General features: G+C 45.3%; 1 protein-coding gene across 1 annotated transcript in view; it reads left to right on the forward strand.

Moving 5' to 3' along the window:
* The window catches only part of Fam83d (family with sequence similarity 83 member D), a 25,480-nt gene that overhangs the window by 2,474 nt on the left and 8,193 nt on the right, over positions 1-14,813 (forward strand). The window contains exon 2 of the mRNA XM_004630904.2: positions 11,776-11,943. Coding sequence (XP_004630961.1) covers positions 11,776-11,943 — 168 coding nt within the window. The remainder of the gene's footprint in view (positions 1-11,775; positions 11,944-14,813) is intronic.

Here is a 14,813-nt window from a genome sequence, read left to right on the forward strand (position 1 = left end):
GCTGGGGGATTGAACCGCGGTCCCTGATGCTTTGCCAAGCTTGTTCTAAGTATGTGCTTTAGACCACTGAGCCATCTCTCCAGCCCCTTGGCATGTTTGGAGGCAGCCACATTCTCCACCATTGGAGCAGAAAGTGTATGAAGATTACTGGTAGGAGAAGATCTGAGGCAGAAGATAAGAGCTCTGCACTCTACTGAAGGGGAAACAGGGAGCCATTGGAGTTTTAGGAAAGAGGGGCCATGATCAGATGGGTGTCCCGAGTGGTAATTCTTGCAGGCGCATGGAAGGGGATGGGTGCGAGAGGAGTGAGACTTGTGTCCAGGGTGGCTGTAAGGAGGAAGCCAGAAGGATCTGTGTAGGAGTAGAAGGTCTGTGCTAAGACAGCACAAGGAGGAAGAGTTGGTAGGAATTGGTGAGTACATGCGCTAGAAGAGAAGGCCCATGGAAGGAGAGGGAGGCAGAGGCACAACGAGGACTGAGATTTTATCATCTTGAGTAGGCATCTGTGCTACTCAACTGCAATACAGGAAGGAGAGTACTGTTGAAATCAAAGGTAGGTATGAGTTGGAATTGAGACATGCTGGAATTTGAGGTCCCACAGACCATCTCTTATGTAGACAAATAAACAATCTTATTTACTCTTTGCCAGATGTTATCCTAAGTAATCTCGAAGGGGGTGCAAATATTACCTGCACTTCACAAGTGATAGGACTGAGGCATAGAGAGGCTAAGTTGCTGAGAGCTCATATAGCTAGGGAGCAGTGCTTGTGCCCTGTGGAGAGAAGGCACTGTCTGTGTCCTCAAGGAGCTCATCCTCAAGCAGACAGAGGCTTACGGTAGGGAGGTAACAAAGGACTGAGCTGGTGGCCATGGGGTGCTGTCATCCTGGAAAGTTGTACTTGTGTACACAGAGGTGGCTATGTCCCTGTGGTCTCAGCCTTTGGAATCTATTACCTGTAACAAAGACATGCATCTCGAGTTGCTTCGAGGATGAAATGAGAAGTCTTTGTGCATCTGTATTCAGACCTTCCACGTACTTCAGGATAACATGATTGAACACCTTGCGGTCTGAATTTCTTTGCCTTAGTGGGATTATCTCATTTTACCCTTCTGACCCTCGGAAGGAAGCCACAATTAAGGACAGACCAGGCACCGAGAGATTGAATAACTTGCCCAAGATCAGACTATGAGCTCGAGCCCAAGTGAGCGCGTGATTCCAAGAGTCACTGTTAATCCCTACTCTACCCAGCTTCCCTGCTATGAGGGACAATTGTATTTGGATAGTTTTCAGTTAACAGTTTCTTAAAGGTTGGGCTTTTGATTTCCATATTGCATGTTTTCTAAACAGGAAAATGGTAGTGCAAGGAAAGACTGGAGGGAAGGGCCAGTTTTAAGAGAAGGAGGCATTATTAAACAAGCAGAGGGGGCCTGCCCCTTAGCTCAGTTCTTTAAGTGGCTGCTTCAACAAAGCTGTCAGGCTCAGGTTGCTGTGGTTCGAGCCCCACAACTCAAGCCAGCCAAACCTGCCCTGAAGGCTTTCGGAGCAAAAAAAAAAAAAATCCTTAAACAAGCAAAGATCTTCCTAGTGGGCAAGGTGTTCATGACTCCAAGATCATATGGGATCTAGATTTTAGGTTTTATAAATTTGTGTGCATTTTGCCCTACCTGAGGAAGGCATCTATGTAGGAGTAGCAGGTCTGTGCTAAGATAGCACAAGTAGGAAGAGTTGATAGGAATTGGTATATTTTATACCTGAAGCAGAGAAATATGTGGGAGTCATTGGTGGGTGAACAAAGTACTTGCAATTTCATATGAAGGACCCCATGAATGAACCAGAGAGAGGGCCAGGCTTGCTGGAGCAGGGTCACACCCAAGGGTGTACAACTTTATTTGCCTTCCCTGAAAAGGAATGAGTACCAACCTGGATTTTCAGGTGTCAGGACACAGGTACAGGAAGACAGGATCGCTTAGAACATGGGAGGACCTAGTCCTGATATTGCAGCCTGAATGGATGGTTCTGGGATAGATTTTATCCAGCAGCTGTCTGGCCACACAGAATCACTGAGGGCTTCTGACACATAAGGAGTGTTCAGAAGAGACTGGGTAGAACTACTTATATGCCTTTGTTCATTCAGCCTCATGCTTTTCGAGTTGGGGCAAGTGAAGGCGAAGGCAGAGGTAGGAAGGACTACAAAGTTTGGGTGATTCTCTCTTTCCACTCAAGTGGTATTTATCCCTGGATGGGCATGGTGGATTGTGACTCTGCCTCCACCCCTCGTTTCTATGGACCTTTTTGAGTGAGGCGTTCTGCCCCATGAGTGAGGGACACAGTAGATATAAAGTATGACTCGAAGTTTAACCAATCACTTAAGCTATCACTTCTGAGCTTCAGCAAAGCTGCAGGAGATACTGTACTGGACCTGTTGTGAGTTCATGTTTGCTTCTTAAGGAATTTTTAGGGTGATTTTGAAATACATAGGACATACACACAGTACAGAATCTACCACTATCCTATTATATCCATTGATGAATCATTTAGTTCTTTATTTTTGTGCCATCCCAATCAGAGTTTGGGGGCGCTCCATCTGCCCCCATAAGTGCTGTGTGTGCTGTGTGGTCTCGTTTGATGATGTGCTTTGCAATTGTCCAGCTATTCCTGACTTTTTGTTGTTGCTGTTGTTTTGAGAGTTTCTTTTTTTGTTGGTTTTTTTTGGCAGAACCGGGGATTGAATTCAGGCCTTTGTGCTTGCCAGGGAAGCACTTATTCCATTGAGCCATCTCTCCAGCCCCTTGTTGCTGTTGTTTTGAGATGAGGTTTAGCTTTGGTGCCCTGGCTGGTCTTGAATGCACCGGCTTCTTGCCTTACCCTTCCTAGTAACTGGAATCATAGTTGTGTGACACAGCACCCAGCATTTTTAGGCATTTGTTTTAGTTTTTATTATTTTGTGGGACTGAAGATTGAACTCAGGGCTAACCTTGGCAGTTTTAATTTTATTCAGAGACATGGTTTCACTGACTTGCCCCAATGGGCCCTGGATTTGTAATCCTTCTGCCTCACCTTTCCAGGCTTCTGAGTGTGGGGGTCCCCAGGCTAAGCCCATTCTCCCAGGAGGTTCCGCACTCCTCATGAGTTTCATGAGTGCCAGCTGCCGTTCCCAATCTGCGTTAGTTCCAGAGAGGCCACTTCTGCTGTGATCTCATCCATGGGCATCCTTTTGATGACCCAGGCATTAGTGGTGGCGATCTTGGCGTAGCTGAAGAGTCCTGCGGGAAGGAATAACAGCTGAGGAATCTGTTGGAGGCCTCTAGTATAGAGGAGGATGTGTTGAAGGTTCTCCTGATGTTGCTCAATTCTCTTCTGCATTACTTGGGCAGTGTGATCAGTTCCTGTCCCTGGATGTCAGGATCAACCCAGAGAAGACTGATTTCTCAACCTCACCATTGTTGGAATTTGGGGTGGGATAATTCTTTGTGGGGGGGCAGTCTTGTACCTTGTAGTGAGGTAAGATAAAGGAAACAAAGATGGGTAGAAAAGGAGACAAGGAAATCATTAAAAAATTGTTCTTTAAAGACTGCATCCTCGCAGGATCCAGCCGAAGTTACTAAAGGGAATACGTGTCAGTATTCCTTTGGTTAAATTTAAACTCTTACCCTACAACATCCACCACACTCAAAATTCCTTGAGAATACTAAAATCATTAAAAAATTGTTGGATGGCCTCTTCCTGACCATCCTGCAAATCCTTTCCTGCGCAGTGCATAAATTGGCTTAGTTGAGAAAAGTAAAGAACAGGAATTTGATCCTAAGATTAAAGGAGCAGGTTGAGTGAACCCCCTCAAATATTCAAATTACCTATTTTTTAAGAAGTCTATGTGTGAAAGATAGGCAAAACCCTTGAGGCGGTACATTTCCCCATTCTTCTCCAGCCTTTCAAGAGAGATACAAATGTTCCAGTTCCAAACTACAACGCATGTCATTTCTCTGAACACCGGCCCTCCCTCCGCTAATGAGTGTGTCCTCCGACCGTGTCGGATAAGCCCTTCCCAAGCCTCTTCCTGACCATCCTGCAGATGCTTTCTGTGCAGTGAGAGCCAGAGAACAAGAGGCTGGCGCTGGTGAGATGGCTTAGTGGTCTAAAGCACCTACTTAGAACAAGGTTAGCAAAGCACAGGGACTGCGGTTCAATCCCCCAGCACCACATGCCAGTCAGCCCTGCCCCGGGTGGGCTGAGCTGGCCACACACACACACACACACACACAAATAAATAAAATTTAAAAAAAAAAAAAAAAAAAAAAAAAAAAAAGAACAAGAGGCTGGTTAGGTTCCTGACTTCAGTCTCAGGGCCCCTCAGACCCCACATGTTGAGTAGCATCCCTGGCTTCTGCTCCCTGGCTACCCTTAGCGCCCCCCCAATCCAGGCAGTCATATCACTCACGAATGTCCCCACAGAGGATATGAGGGAGTTACTGCTTCTTGGTCATTTTCTGTTGAGGTGATCAAAGTGTTGGAAACAAGAATGTTGAGGGTTGTCTGCCTTTGCAAGTGTACTTAATGCTACTGATTTGCGCATTTTAAAAGATGGCAAGTTTATATGTTTTATCATAATTTTTTTAAAAGTTGCCAAAATTGCTGCTTGTGAGAACCTGGCTTGGAAGTTCTCACTCAGGCCCCATCACAGAGTGTATCTGAGCCAGTACGGCTACTGCTTCTTCCTTCCTTTTGATTTTAGAATCATTGCCCACCCCGCCTGCTTTTTTGGATTGTGATGAAATTATACATAACATAATATACTATCTTAACAATTTTTAGTGTACAATTCAGTGGCATCAAGTACATTTATAATATTGTACGGATGCCACTGTCCTTTCCCCAAGCTTTTTTATTACCCAAACAGAAAGTCTATAGCAAGAACTCCCCCTTCTCTCCACCTCCTGCGCTTGGCACCCTCCTCCTGGCAACTACTCTTTGTCACCGTTTTGTTTCTTTCTTGCCCCAAGCCTCCGTAAGACAGTAAGAAAGCTGCAGAATTATTTTTATAGACATAGGATTTGTTTTTGGAAAAAATAAAACCAAAATGTAGTGTACTGGCTTCAAAAAAAAATGTTGATGGGAATAATAACTTTTGGAGGGGAGTTTGTCAGTATCCATCAAAATCTTGGCTGTAATTATCCATTGACCTAATAATTCCACTTCTGTTTATCTGTCCACAGAACACACATGCAAAAATATAAATAACTGGATGTGGCAGGCTATTTATTTCAACATTAATTACAATAGCAAGAACCAGGAAAGAGCTCTCATATCCATCAGTAGTGAGGGGTGACTAAATTGGTGTGTTTCTGCGTTGAGTTCCCTGTGACTGAGGAGGAATGAGGGCCAGCCCTGCATTCTGATTTGACGCCTCTAGTACTGCACTGACCCATGTAGTGGGTCACATGGGACCATAAGTTTATATAAATTAAAAATTTGATTTTACTAGCTCAGAAGCTTCTGTTGGGCCACACTAACTAGTATAGAAGAGTGGGGATTGTATGCTACCTTTTGTCTACAGGATGATGAGTTTGAACATGTATACACATACCCACATGCAGACACCCATCTGTACCTACATATACTCATTGATATCAGGAAATGAAAGCATAAACCAAAAAGTAATGGAAATAATGGGGAGAGGGCGAGAGGGAAGGGAAGAAAAGGTGGGGTGGTGCAGCGATGGAAACCAGGTATCTACATTTACCCTGTTTTGCATATTGGATTTTGGAGCCAGGCAAATGTTTTGAATGAAAAAAAAATGTTTTGAATGATTGTAAAATAAAAACAAAACTTCAAAATTACAAGCCCTAAACAAACAAACAAAATCTCTCTTGATGCCTTTCCCTTTTTGAAAAGCCTAGGCCTTCCTGGACATGGTAGCACATGCTTGTAATCCCAGCACTTGAAAGGCTGAGGCAGGAGGATTACTAGGAGTCTGAGGCCAGCCTGGGCTATAAAGTGAGTTCAAGGCCAGCCTGAACTGCATAGCAAGAACTTGTCTCAGAAAAAAAATAAAAGCCCAGGCCAGCTGTGTACCACGCTGGGACAGTACAGATCTATACCACTGGGTGCTCAGTCCCTCAAAGGCCAGTGGAAATTGGCTGCCACCAGTGTGCCTGCCTGGAGAGGCACCATGCCACTCGCTGCAGATGAAGATTGCCCCATCTTTTATCTGATGCTTATCAACATCTGAGTTTTGCTGTGTGAACAGAATTCTGTCTTTAAGCCCTAAACATTCTGGCATTAAGGCTGGTTGGCTTATTTTAAGATTTTTAAAGCAATTCCAACAAGATAATTTCATTAAAATTTAATGAATTTAATAATGTCTATTAAAATAATGTAACAAATGAGAAAATGTACACTTAAAGTTTTTTTATTTTTATTTATTTATTTATTTTTTTGCACAAGGGTCTCCAGGAAAGTGACAAAGAGATTGGCTGGGTGTGGTGACACATGCCTATAGACTCAGTATTCTGGGAGTCTGAGGTAGGAAGATCACAGGTATGAGCCCAGCGTAGGAAACTTGGTGATTTAGCAAAACCCTGTCTCAAAATTAAAAAAAAAAATAAAATAAAATAAATAAAATCAGATAGGGTTGTAGCTCATTTTTAAGGCCTTGGGTTCTATGCCTAGTACTAGGGCAGGGGAGGTGAGGGAGAGGGATTGGTAGTGCCGTGTGGTCGGTGCAGGAATTCAGTGGCCTGGCTGCTGGCCAGGCTGACACCTGTTTGCATGTCTGCAAACCTCTGGCTGAGCCCCAAGCATGTTGTACACCTGACCTTTCTTTACAACTGTGGTTGCAAAGGGAGGGAAACTGGAGTGCCCAGGAAAGGAGTGATGGACATATACTTCCTGCTTCACACAAGAGCTGGAATGAGAACTCGATGAACTGGCCCTGACTGACCCCTTGAGGTCGCACCTGCTAGTCAGAGCCCTGAGCATCCCGGAGGAAGGAAGGGCACGTGAATCACGGACTTCAGAGCTGGAGGATGCCCAGTTTGGAGAACACTCAAATTCAGTAGAATGACTTCCCGAAGGAGAGTGACAGAACGGAGACTAAGAGTACAAGTAGCTGCTGTTGGAGGACTTTTTGCCTCTTATCACAGTACTGCCTGTTGAACCCAGAGCCTTCACGCTAAGCTATATCCCCAGCCCATTTTTATTTTGAGACAGTCTTGCTGACTTGCCCAGTCTAGGCTTAAATTTTTCATTTTCCTGCCTCAGCCACCTGAGTGCTGGGATTAAAGGTATGCACCACCATGTCGTACCTTGATGGCTTTCTATATGCTGGAAGCTACTAATGCCTTCTTTTATTGAGTGAATCACCAAACAATACAGCATAGGTAGTATTATCTGCATACTATGGAAACCAGGATAACTTAACATGCTATAGTGTATGTGGTTCTCCAAAGTCAAGCCTGTTCGCTGGACAGCTGTGCTGCCCAGTGTTTCTTGATTTGGTCCAGTTCTGCATCATTAAGCCATAAAGCTATATAGAAAAGGAGTCCTAGTGTGCCAGGGAGTTCCAAAGTTTTCTTGTGTTTTTCCTGTTAATAATTCTATGGTATTATAAATTGTCCTTTGTGATAGGCCTGATCCTAAGCACTTTATAGGCCCTCTACTGATCCTGCCAGGATTTATTCCAAGCTCTCAGTCATTTGAAGACAGGACATTAGACTTTGAAATATGTTTTCAGGCTGCGGAGATGGCTCAGTAGAATAAGCGCTTGCCTGAAATAATGTTTTCTCTAGCACTTCTCTTATAGACGACTCTGGAGTCATACAGATCTGAATTGAAATTCCAGCTCCTACATATTAAAGATATTTTCTAGCCTCAGAGAGTTAGTTTCCCCTTTGTAAACTGGGGAATAACAGTCAATGGAGTTTTGAAATCTATAGAACACTTTCAAGCTTTTGTGCAAGAAAGCAAGTAGAAAATATTCCAGTGTTAGGCCTGCCAGATAGCTCAGCAGGCTAAAGCGCCTGCTTAGGCAAGTGCAGCCGGGGTTTGATCCCCGGTACCACATACCATGCAAGAGGATCTTGTTTTCAAAAAAAAAGATCCAATCTGTATGTGCAGTGAGACCTTGTAGACACTGTACTAAAGGAAAATATTCCACTGTTACATGACAAGTAATGTAAAGATGGAGAATACTAGTGTCCTCTGTTTTTCAAACATATTGCCCCTGAAGTTCCTTGGTGCAATAGATAGGCTTGCAATTTGTCACCTGACACGAAAACAGACTGGACACAGCTGTGATGGCTCCACTTATGACTGGTGAAACATAGGGATGGTATAGGGTCTGGGTAGCAGAGCAGCCACCCTGGCTTCTGTGTGGCTAGGTGTTTCTCCTGTAGTACCCAGTAGTTGGGCCTGATTTGCATATGGATACTGACCCAGGAATAGAATTAAAAAGCTCCGCTTGCATAGCTCTCTGGTCCTGAGAAAGTGGGCAGGCTCCATGTAGCATAGGCTGGTCGAGGGTAATACCCACAATGACTGTGGGCCCTTGCTAGGCTTAGGCTGCCCATCCTCTGTCGCTTTGTCCAGCCTTCCACATGTATCAGGGAATAGGTGCCGCAGCTGCTTCTGTGCCATCTTTGAGATCCGGGTACACCTCTTAGGTGTAGCAGTCTGCAGCACAAGCACTCACACCTGGCTGGCTGATTTGTGTGCCCTAGAAAGCAGGACTTGGATAGCTGGAATGGGGCCAGATCACTGCCTGGTTCAGTGGAACATGTCCCTTCCCAGATGTGAAGAGGGTCAGGTTTAGTCCAGTTGTACAGGGTGTGAGTGGGGGAAGGCTAGAGAGGAGGAATGGGGCGGTGCTGGGTTCTTAAAGAAGGAAGGATGTTGTCATACCTGCCAAAGCTTGTGAGAGTTCTGTTTCAGTGAGGTAGGCAAGCATGTTGGATACGGCAGAGTCAGGGGAAGGGAAAACCTTTTCCCCCTGCCTGACCCCTTGAGGGTCTTGGGGAATGGCTTTCTAAACTGCAGAGTACCAAGTTAAATACCATGTAAAGAATGTGTTGTTTGTACAATTGTTTTGTTAAGTGGTGGATCCGAATTCATTTTGGAAGAATGTTGTACTCTGACCCATGCTCCTGGTGGCAGCCTTCTCCAACCCTGCCAGCTGGGCTGTGTTCCTTTGGGCCCTGATCCAGTAGCCCTGGAAGGTTGTCTGTTGGCCCATCACACTGTGTTATTCCTGGCTCGTCTCCTGTCTCATTAGACTGAGTTCTTGAGATTTGGGACTGACCCACTTCCCCAGTTCCCGAAGCTGTGCTTGGCTCACCTGGGTTCACACTGTGTATTAGGAGAGTGGGAGGTCTGGGAGGCACCCCGACCTTTGCCTTTCCTCTTTAGCTTTCCCTTGTGAGCTCTACCTTGTTCTTACACCTGTGTATTCAAGAGCCCTTTGTAAAGGTTTTACTGCTCCTTCCAAATCAGTTTCGACCCTCTTTGTCTCTCAAGCTGTTTTTCTTTCCCTTTTTCCTATTTTTGCTTATCTGAGTTTTTCTCTCTCTTCTTCAACCTCTCTTTCTCCCTCTTTTCCCCAGACCACGTCCAGTGCTTGGATCTTCCTTGGACCCTTCTCCTCCTCTGTGACCCTCATTGCTTCTTGCCTGGCCTGTCACTACAACTTCTATTGCTATTTTTTCTCTTCTCTTTTGACCTCTTAGACACTTGCTGAAGCTTGCTAACCTAAAAATTCTCCAAGCACCTGTAATGTTGTGGGTGCTGAGGTACAGTGTTGGCAGAGGTGGGACCCAATCTCAACCTATGTTAGTCCCTTCCGTTCTATTGCTGGAGTCATCACTTTGAACTCAGTACTCACACAGGCAGGGTGGGGAGATGATTGTTGCTGCTTCCTTGGTTGGCATTCAACCCTGTCTTGTTCCCTCACCCCTCTTTCCAGTCCTGTCCTATGGCTCTCTCCCTACCGGCATGTACCCCACCATTCCCAGCCTCCACCTGTCATCATCACAAGGCTTCCAGCAGGGATGCCCTTCACATCTCCCATGTCCTCATGTCTCAGTCGTGTTGTTTGTGATCCATTCAGATGCACCCCCAGCAAGCTTTCCCTGCCCTTCACAAAAAAATGTTTAAGTGCCCATGGTGCATTTACCATTGCAAGGGAAGCAGCATCCTGCTTCGGAAAGTATAGCCCTGATTTCCTTGCGTCTTACAGTAGATATCATTGTGCTTTCCTATATCCCGTACATTGGCAAATTCTTCGTTGCTCTCTTTGTGCCTAGTGCAGGGAGAATCCATCACATAGACTGATGGGAAATGTCAGTCTATGATGAGGATCACCTGTCTCGTGGTTTGCCCTTGTGGACTTGTTTCTAAGCTACAATGTTTTGACACCCTGCTACCCTGCCAGGAGTTAGCCTGTGCAGGGGGTGATTAGAGGCTCCATGGCTGCAGCACCCTCTATTTGAAAGTGAGGGAAGCTGGGAGTCAGCCTGTGTCTCCCCATGTGGAACTGTCTGGACAGCTCCAGTCCTGGACTGGATAAATGAATATGTGAGCGGTTAGCACGGGGTCTTTTATACCTTGCACTTTATGCATCATCATTTAGGTTTTGCTGTAGACCTGTTTTGCAACTAAGGGAACAATCACAAAAGCTGTAATTTGCCCAGTATGCATAGTTGAGAGGCAGCTGTTAGCGGTAATGTGATGCTGAGTATGGAAAATCAATTGGCAGATGCAGGTGGAGCCACACCGTTGGGAAGCCAAAAAGGACTGATCTGAGCATGAGGGTAGAAGCCTTAGGAAATACTTCCATGTTCTTATGGGCTTGTGCTGTGGACAGCTATCAAAGGATTGCGAGGATCTCCTTTTGCCCAGGAGAGGCCATTTGGTCAGATAAAGCCTTGCAGGTAGAGAGAGCAGAATGGTAACCCATGCAGCACTAAGGAGGCAGAAGATAGGAGAATCCATGTGTCCACTTTGCTCATTGTAGTCATGAATTGGTTGTGAGTTGGCCATTCTAAAGCATAATAAAAATAAAAATCAGAGCCAAATGTGGTGGTACATGCCTGTAATCCCAGTGCTCTCAGAGACTAAGATAGGAGTAAAAGTTCAAACCCAACTCAGTGACTTAAGAAGACCCTGTCTCCTCCTCCTCTTCTTCATCATCAAATTTTTGAAAAATAGCTGGCAGTATAGCTCAGCATAAAGGCCCTAGGTTCAATCCCCAGTATTGGGGAAATAAACAAACCGAACCAAAACTTGAGATCATCCCAAATCAGACAAAATTCAAACCATATATTTAGTGGATGATCCATCTCGTAGGGGCCTCAGAGAATCTAAAATGCTGAGGCTGAGGTGTGGAGGCGAAGGATAGCATGTTGGCATATTGGCCCAGATCTAGACAGCTCCCTGGTCTGAAGCCCGGATGAGGAGGGTTTAGTGAAGGAGCACAGATGGAATGGAGCGGGTTCATAGGCGAGCAAAGCAGTGGCTTATCTGTTTTTGAGAAGTTCAGTAGAGGAGAATAGTTGGAAGTCAGCTGGGCCAAGTCAAAATTTATAGGATCCAGGGGCTTGGGTGTCTGGGAAATGGAAAATAGTCCATGGGGAAGAGAAAAGGGACTGAGAAGAAGAAAGGGAAGAAGGGTGCTTGTAGGTTGGGATTCTTTCCTGCTCTGCGATAGCTCCAGCACTCAGACAGCATGCCACGAGCTGTGTTCCTGTGACCTGACGGCTTGTCCTCCGCTCCACCCTCCCCTATAGGTGATTGCTGTGGTGATGGATGTTTTCACGGACATCGACATCTTCAGAGACCTGCAGGAAATATGTAGGGAGCAGAAAGTGGCTGTGTACATCCTTCTAGACCAGGCCCTGGTCTCCCACTTTCTGGACATGTGCATGGACCTGAAAGTTCATCCTGAACAGGAAAAGGTTAGTGTGGTACAAAATTTGCATTTTTATCCCAACAAACATGACAGAGCTTCTGGGATGTTTGAGTTAGTTGGTGATTGTGTCCCCCTTTACAAGTGAGGGTACTGAGGCAGGGAGCATAGTCATTTGCCCAGAATCTCACAGCAAACAAACACTGTTGACCTTCTGATTCCACTTCCAAGTACCGACCTGAGAGAAATGAAAGCACAAGTCCACACAAAGACTTGTGTATGAATGTTTATAGGAGCATTAGTCACATTGGCCAAAGGATGGAAACAATCCAGTGTTCATGAGCTAACAAATGGATCAACAACATGTTGTCTATTCATACAATAGAGTATTATTTAGCCGCCAAAAGGAATGAAGTGCTGGCACATGCTATAGTGTGTACAGAGCTGAAAACATTATGCTAAATGGAGGCAGCCAGTGACAAAACACCCCTTTTTAGGATTCCATTTATAGGAAAGACAAGAGTGGAATAGGGATATTGGTAACAATAGGAGTTAGACTAGCATCAGGGCTAGAATGCAGGGGAGTGGAGGGAAGCATGGGGTAATAGCTAAGGGGTACAGACTATCTTTTTCAGGTGATGAGAGGGCTTTCAAATTGGCTGTGATGGTGGTTGCATATATCCATGAATATCCATGAAAACCACAGAATTATACACTAAGGCGGGTGAATTGTATGGTATGTGATTACATCTTGATTAAGCTGTTGAAAAGAAAAGAAATGAAGTGTTGGTTCAGCTTCAAAATATTGGCCTCTCTCCTTCTCCTGTGCTGTCTCCTAAAAAGGACAAAAGCCGGCTCCATGGCTGCAGGCCTGGGGGCTGCTGGGAAGTGGCTGCTCAAGCCAGTGGCTCCAAAAGGCTCCGTTTAGTGGCTGCCACTTGCTGAGCTCTGTCCTGCGCCCTGCTTAGGGCTCTTGACAAATGTTATGTTGTCCTCAGCAGCCATGCCATGAAGAGCCACTGCCCTGACGTTCTAGATCAGCAAATGGTCACAGAGCCCAGGTACACCCAGTACGTAGAAGCAAGCTGGGATTCGACTCAATTTGCCTGCCTCCACCCCTGTGTGCATGATCTCTGTCCCTTGCTGCTGCTCATTTCTCATTAAAAAATTAGACTTTATATCCTTTTCTCTGGCCATGAAAATAAATGCAAGGCTGCATAGCTGGGGGTGGCGACACAAACTTAGAATCCCAGCTACCCAGGAGACCAAGACAGGAGGATCATAAATTCAAAGGTAGCTTAGGTGGCCCGTGAGATAACTCAGAGGACTAGGTGCCTGCTGAGGCAAGCGCAGGGAATGGGACTCGATCCCTAGCACCATATGCCACTCTTGCCCTTCCCCAAGGTGTGCTGAGTCCCCCACTGAGACCTGGTGTGCTGGTGCATGCTGCTCTGGAGGCTGAAAACAGGAGGACCACTACGAGTCCGAGCTGTATAGCGATACCCTGTACCAAATACATAAAAAAATTAAAATAAAACAAAGGCAGCTTGGGTAATTTAGCCAGATCCTGTGTCAAAATGAGAACAAGATCCATCTTAAAATAAAAAATAAAAAGGCCTGGGAAGATAGCTCACTATTAGAGCACTAAGGGGTTCTGTCATTATGACCACAGGGAAAAAAATCTACACAGCCTAGCTGGCTTGGTCTCTTTAATGGAAAGAGGCAAGACAAATAGTCATATTTCTACAGAATTCATTGTTTTAATTAAGTAATTTAGCCTGTGAGCTTTCAAAACTGAATTTGTTAATCACCTATTTGAATATCTACTAAGTGCTGAATATTATTTTAGGTCCTAGAAATAAAATATTCAGCAATGTGAACAGAAAATTTCTGTGGTGATGCATGCCTGTAATCCCAGAATTTGGGAGGCTAGGGCAGAAGAATGGCTGCATGTTCGAGGCCAGCCTGGACTACTAAGTGAGTTCAAGGCCAGCCTGAGCTGCATGGTGAGATGCCATCTCAAAAAGACAAACAACAATAATAATAATAAGAAGAAGAAGAAGAAGAAGAAGAAGAAGAGGAGGAGGAGGAGGAGGAAGAGGAAGAGGGAGAGGAGGAGGAAGAGGAAGAGAAGGAGGAGGAGGAGGAGGAGGAGGAGGAAGAGGAGGAAAATTTGGACTTTAGTGCTATAGGCTTCTGCATGGGAGAGACTTACTTCCTACCTGGTTATTACCAAGCAGTTTAGTTTGCAACACTTTGGCCATTGAACTTCTCCCTGGCTCTTGTTTCCTCTAATGAGAAATGGAGTACCAGGTTTAATGATGTAGTTATTGACCCATCACTGGTGGAAGTTCATGATGGAGATGGGATGAGACTTAAGAGACTGAGTGAAAGGAGAGAACCATGATACTCAGCAGTCAGTTTAAAGATGAGATCAGGAGAAAGGAAAACACAGTCAGACATGGCGCAGTGTACCCTGTAAGTGATATCAGCCCGTGACTGCCCCACGCAGAGCCAGGTAAGGAAACTGACAGAGTCAGGGTGTAATTTTAAGGCACTCTCTATAATTAAGGATATGTTAGCAGCAGAAAAGTTATAAGACATGTCTAATCACAACTTGGATCCATCGATTGGCTGTGCTTCATCTATTAGGTAGAAATCTAGGAGGATTTACTGGTCCAGTTGTCCACTAAATCATAGTGGACAGAGGTATGGCTGTTCTGGTCATCCAGTCCACAGTAGTAATTTTAAAAGAGGTCTGGGGCTGGAGAGATAGCTCAGTGGTCTAAGCACCGTCTGGCAGGGGCAAGGACCCAGGTTCCATCCTCAGTACTGCATGCTGTGCCGGCCACTGAGACTCAGTATGGTGGCACATGCCTGTAATTCCAGTGCTGGGAATTCTGAAACAGGAGGACCACT

This window comes from Octodon degus, unplaced genomic scaffold (genome assembly GCF_000260255.1).
Source record: "Octodon degus isolate 3935 unplaced genomic scaffold, OctDeg1.0 scaffold00037, whole genome shotgun sequence".
Lineage (NCBI taxonomy): Eukaryota > Metazoa > Chordata > Mammalia > Rodentia > Octodontidae > Octodon > Octodon degus.